The sequence below is a fragment of the Tarenaya hassleriana genome, unplaced genomic scaffold (genome assembly GCF_000463585.1).
Source record: "Tarenaya hassleriana unplaced genomic scaffold, ASM46358v1 Cleome1, whole genome shotgun sequence".
NCBI classification, from domain to species: domain Eukaryota; kingdom Viridiplantae; phylum Streptophyta; class Magnoliopsida; order Brassicales; family Cleomaceae; genus Tarenaya; species Tarenaya hassleriana.
In genome coordinates, this window is record NW_010960187.1 from 8,307,431 (window position 1) to 8,313,527 (window position 6,097).

Below are 6,097 nucleotides of genomic sequence, written 5' to 3' on the forward strand. Positions count from 1 at the left end.
ACTCTTTCCGGCATCACCAATGCTAGAGATATTGCTATGTGCAACTGCGTCTCCAAACGGTGGAAAGAGTCGACAGAGTACGTCAAGACGATATACTTTCCCCGAAATTCTTTCGATAACATCTCTGGGAGTGATGAAGATCCCGACGCCATTGTCTTGAAGATGATTTTGTCTTTTGCTCGTCTCGAGGGGCTCGTGGTCTATAGCTCTTTCACCAGCAAAGGTCTTGAATCTTGGTTGAAGCATGTGGGTTTGTCCCTTAGGCATCTCGAGCTGAGGATGGATAATCTCGCAAGCTTCCAAGCCATGGAGGGCCCCTCCAAGCTTGATTGCATCGGCGTGGCGAAGGGTTTGGAGATTTTGAAGCTTTGGGGTGTTTTAATGGTTAACCCTCCAAAGTGGGACATGTTTCCGAGCCTTCATTGCCTCGAAATAGTAGGAGCGAGAGTGGAAGACGCAGCCTTATCTAATGCACTAGGAGCATGCCCGAACTTGAGGAACTTGCTTCTGCTCGGTTGTGAAGGAGTTAAGTCCATTTCGATTGAATTACCCTTCCTGGAACAGTGTAAGCTTGATTTCTACGGATCGGGTAGCAGTTCCCTCTCTCTCACGTGCCCGAGACTCGAGTCCCTTGAGGTTCAAGGCTGTAGCTGGATCAGGGTCCCCGAAACAAGGTCCTTAAAGAACCTCTCGATTTCCAATTCTGCCGGTAAACAAAATCTTCTTATACTATGAGATTATATATTATCTATTTCCGCCATCTAAAGATCGAAAGTGACTGACTTTGTGTTTTGGGTCGATTCGTTTTTAGGAAGAGTTTACATGGTAGATTTCGGGAACCTCTCAGCTCTTGAAGTCTTGTCAATTCGAGGAGTGCAATGGTGTTGGGATGCGATATGCAAAATGCTTGAGCAGGCAAGAGAAGTGAAGCATCTCTACATGAAGGTCGAATTCACGGGTGACTACGAGGCCTTCCAGCCGTTTCCCGAGGTGGATTTCGTCGAGTTCTTCAACAGCCATCCCAATTTGCGGAAGTTCGACATCCACGGAGCGATGTTCGCCGCACTTTGCCAGAAAAACAGCCTGAAAACCGTATGAGATCTCGCCCATAAAGAACAAAGGCACGAACTTTCCGAAGTTGTTTAAGGTTCTTGTCTGAATGTGATCACGTTTTTTCTCCGCAGCTCGAGGCGGGGTTCGCGATACCGTGTCTGGAGGAAGTCGTTATAACGGTGAGGTCGCCGCTGAACGCGGAGCAGAAGATGAATACGCTGGAATGGCTGGTGAGATACGGGAGATCGCTCAAAGTGATGGTGATAAGGATCCTCCAGATGAAGAGCAACCACAGCAGCGCGGATGATTTCTTCGATGAGATCTGCAGGTTCAAGTGCATGAACCGAAACATAGTTCGGATCGAATGAAGAGAAGAAGGGTGATCCTCTAATCTAATCTCCTCGCTGATTCTCGTTTCGCATTCTCTGGCAGCTTGAGGATTGTCACTTGAAACTTTTGAGCTCTTTTTAGATTTTAACTGTTGTTTATGTGACGCTGATTTTTCCATAAAGGTTTAAACTTACGCTCTGTTCGAGGGGCGGACATTTTGGTATTCCGCTTGGGTTCGAGCTGGGAATGGTTCGGTTCGGTTTTACAACCGTACGTTATCAATCGGTTATTATATTATATTCGGTTCAGTTCGTTTCTCGTTCCAGTTTGATCAGATTCTCGTTTTCATTATAAAAAAAAATAGATCTTAAAAAAATTTGGTTTTTTGGGTTTTTTAAAGTTTCGATTCAGTTCAGTTTCGGGAATTCCAGTTTTTCTAAAGTTAATACCATTCGGATAGAAAAAATACCATATTTTTTGGTAAGGACCGAATGCCCACCCTATTCTTCTTTCTTTTTGCATTATTTCTAGTGCTGATTTATCAATATGGTCCTCGTCATTGATTTTTTTCGTGATTATTTAAATGACCCAGATATTTTTTGCTAAAAAATATCTAGATTTTAAAGGTATTGTGAAAAAATGGCTTTTTTATAATTTTTTGCAAAAATTAAGTGCAAAAATATTATTAAAACTTGAAAACTCATATTATACTATATTTTTTTAATCATATTGTTAGTATTGAGCTTTGAAATCTCTCTAAATTACTGAGAAATTATTACAATTCGAGTGATTTAATGGGAAAAAAATCGAGATATTTGAATGAATGGCGATAACATTGTGGTCAATCAAATTAATTGCCAATGGCAAAAAAAAAAAAAAAGTATTGTGATCAAACTGTATTGCCCATTTATCAAATCAGACGAATTCTAGATTAATCGCATAAAATTTAAGAAATAGATTATATTTATAAATTTATAATTAAGAATAAATTGAATAACACACCCAGCTGAAACATCTCCTAGAAACAAGATAAACCTCAAAAATAATAAATAATGCTGACCGTAAAATTAATCGGAGAAAAATAGAAAACAGGGGAAACCCTAAATTTAGAAACAAAATATTTATATATACAACAAACGGAACGCATATGCAAAATGCCCGTTGATTTTCCATTTCCAAAATTTTAAAAATACATATATTTTTAGGGAAATCAAGAAGAGAAATGGCGGGCCGCACCACATTCACAACAGCGTTTGCGTTTGCGACAGCGATTGTGATAATAATGGGTAGTGGTGCGATAGAGAGAGCGGAGGGTCGTCCGGTGAACCTCTGCAGCCACACTGCGTATCCGTCGTTGTGTGGTCCGTTGGTTCGACGGCTCGTCAGTCCGAGACAAGCCACCCACCACGCCATCCGTCTCTTGGAATCCAAAACCAAATCCGTCTTGACCCAGGCCGCCAGGTACTTTTTTTTATAATCCGAAAATTATAAAAATTCAACTATAATTTTTAGAGGATTAGAGAAAGCCACGTGAAAATTTATTATATAAAAAAAATAAAAGATTATCAATTTGGTTTGTTTTGGATATACATGAAATTAATACCATTGTATAATTAAACAGAGAATTTCCGAGTAGAGTATATCAATCTTCTCGAATTTTTTCGGTACATGTAACACAATTTAAATGAAAATTTTAACCGGTTACGATAAAAATGTATTTAGATATATTAGTTTATAGAATTAAATAGAAATTATATTATTGTTTTTCTTTATTTAAGATCAACGTATATATAAATATGAAATATAATATTAATAAAATCCTAAATAAACAATGTAAATGTTTAAAATAAAAAACCAAATCAGTATGGATATTAATAATATCATCTTAAGAAGTATTCTTTCGTAACTCTAAAGTTTATTTTTAATATTATTGGTTAACCCAATATATAACCGACCTAAATTCGTCCAAACGATACAATTATTACTGAAAATGAATTAGGGGTGGTTTCGATATTCGAAACAAAAAAAATAAACAACCAAATATAAATAGAAATAGAATTTTCATTTTTAAAATTTATTATTTAATGTATCTATACGGCTCGTCCAGGTACAAGAGCGGGAACCAAGCGATCGCGATGTGCTACGAAACGTTCAGCGACGCGCTTGTGAACCTACAAAACGCGAGGAAGAGCATAAAGAAACGAAACGTGATCGCAATAAACGCGTTTCTGACGGCAGCGGTCAGCGATTACGGGGCGTGCGTAGACGGGTTCATCGAAACGCAGCAGGTCAACACCGTCCAAAACGCCGCCGATATGTTGAGAAAGATGGGAACCAACTGCTTGTCTCTTTCCACCTTAATTAGATGATTTTTTTTTTCAAAACACTAATTTTAACCACAATCCCTTTGGACTCTCTCCCTTATTTGTCAATATGATTAATGGACCGTTTCATTCGATTATCATCGGGGTTTTCTTTACAGTGTCTCGGCCTTTTTTTAATAACGTTAGAATTCGAACAAATAATTCGGTAGCGTTGGCAATGAAATTGAAATTGAATTTGTGGTCATGTATGAATATTATATATATATATATATATACACATCCTTTTCAATCATCTTATTAACAAATCTATTTTGATTTGGATCAAATAAACCGTTGGATTTCAGTATAAAATTAATAATCACTACTAAATACTGAAAGAGTAACACCACACACAAGCCGTGGACCAACTAATTAATAATTATAGTATTATTAGTGATTAATATCAAGGTATAATTTTAGTGTATATATATACACACACACACACACTCCTTCGTTGGACGTTTGTACACCCAAAAAGACAAACACCAACCCAAAAAGACATATATGATCAGATGCCCTAAATTAAGGAATCATCAGTGTTTAATGAGTTGGTTTTAAGCAACAATGAGATGAATTGATTGCTGATTAATCGGTGTTTAATGAGTTGTTCTTCCTTTGTTTTTTATAAAAAAAAAATATATTTTTTCAATCTTTTATCCCTTCGGATTCGGATTCTATTCAATTTGAATGTGATTTGATTTCTAACAATAAAATTTTACCTATTTTTCTAAAAATTATTTTCGTCTGTTAATCGATTTTTATATTCTATTCATCATCATACATAATATGTTAGATTTGATTCAATTTGATTTTACATTATGAAAACAAAACAATTGTATATTAAATAAATAAATATGGAATTGTAATAAATTAATAATGGGGAGCTGAAAGTGGCATGCATGCATGCATGGGACCGGGGCTAACTTGAGAGCATGCATCCCAAATCACAAGACGCGTGCCGAAGCACCAGCTCCCAACGCAATTCAATATAAATAAATAAATTGGCTTACATTTTTAATTAAAAGGAAAAATAAACTGTTTAATTTTTTTAGAGGAAATAGACTATATCTATTGGCCACACAGTAAATTTTTATTTATTACTTATTTATCTAAAATGAAAGTTGGGATTTATTTAAATGAACATTTGATTATTTATGATATTATTTGTCATTGTTACAAAATAATTGATTTTAAACGTTTCTTCTAGATTAATTAAATTTTATAGTTCGTGGTATTATGAGAGGGGAACTTGTTTCGAGACTTGTTATCAAATTTATGTGTAAATTGTTTTTCTTTTTCTAGGAGATTTAGTTAGGTCTCAAAAGAGAATTTGCGAATTATAAAAAAAAATTACAATTACATCTTTATTATTTTTTAAAAATATAATAGTCATACAAAAAACCAATTATATAAAGTTTTATTTTATAATGAAAAAAAAATCATAATTGCACAAAAGTTTGCATTCCAAGACTCGAGAATAATCAAGAGCGTGTGTGTGTCTGTCTATTTTATTTTACTCATTCTATATTAAAAAAAAAAATCATAAGCTCTGACAAATAATATTAGTGAATAGTAGAAATCATAAGCAAATTTCCTCACCAATATTTATGCAAATCCAGAATTCATCTATTAAGACGGCATAAATTTTGGTTTTAGTTTGGTGAAGCATTTGATTTAGTGATTATAATTTAGAATATTAAAACAAAAATAATTGAAAATATTTGATAATCTCATAACATTAAAACTCATCATAATAATTGAAAATATTTCATATATACTTGGAAATAAACAATGTCATCTATGAAAAAAAAATGTAAGAAAAAATTGAGAGTTTTTTTATAAAGGGAAGTTGAGAGAGAGAAAAAAAAAGAAGAAAGTAAAGGAAAAAAGGAAAAAAAAAGAAAAAGAAATATTGACAGAGAGAACATATAGGGAAGAGAGCAAAGAGGAACAACAAAAGAGAATAATCATTTGCAATTCCCCCCTCTTGTCTCGTCAAAGCAAAACCCTAACTCACAAACAAAAAAAAAACAAAAATCCAAAAGGCAAAAAAAAAAAAAAAAAAAAAAAAAAAACTAAGAACACTAACAACATAAAACAATATATATATATATTGATGAAAACGTGAATATTTATTAAAATAGTTAGAATATACAAAAACTGGATCCCACGGGAAGTGGTACACAAAATCCCTATAGTGGGTATGAAGTTTCTAATCTGAATTACTCAACCGCACTTAAATTGCCACACAATTTATATATCTTCTTCACATATTTTCTAACTTATATTTTCCTGCAATGTACGTATACCTAACATCACTCACTATATTGTGCAGTAATACATCTTGAAAG

General features: G+C 34.0%; 2 protein-coding genes across 2 annotated transcripts in view; both read left to right on the plus strand.

Moving 5' to 3' along the window:
• LOC104819321 (F-box protein At1g10780-like) overlaps nt 1-1,680 on the plus strand; it is a 2,556-nt gene extending 876 nt beyond the window's left edge. Inside the window, exons 3-5 of the mRNA XM_010549344.2 lie at nt 1-709; nt 812-1,092; nt 1,185-1,680. Of these exons, the coding sequence (XP_010547646.1) occupies nt 1-709; nt 812-1,092; nt 1,185-1,421 (1,227 nt within the window). The 3' untranslated portion in view covers nt 1,422-1,680. The remainder of the gene's footprint in view (nt 710-811; nt 1,093-1,184) is intronic.
• An 865-nt stretch (nt 1,681-2,545) lies between these two features.
• On the plus strand, nt 2,546-3,847 carry LOC104819351. The gene is made up of 2 exons (XM_010549385.1): nt 2,546-2,844; nt 3,491-3,847. The coding sequence occupies exons 1-2, from the start codon at nt 2,606-2,608 to the stop codon at nt 3,750-3,752; spliced, it is 501 nt and encodes a 166-aa protein (XP_010547687.1). The 5' UTR covers nt 2,546-2,605; the 3' UTR covers nt 3,753-3,847.
• The last annotated feature ends 2,250 nt before the right edge of the window (nt 3,848-6,097 follow it).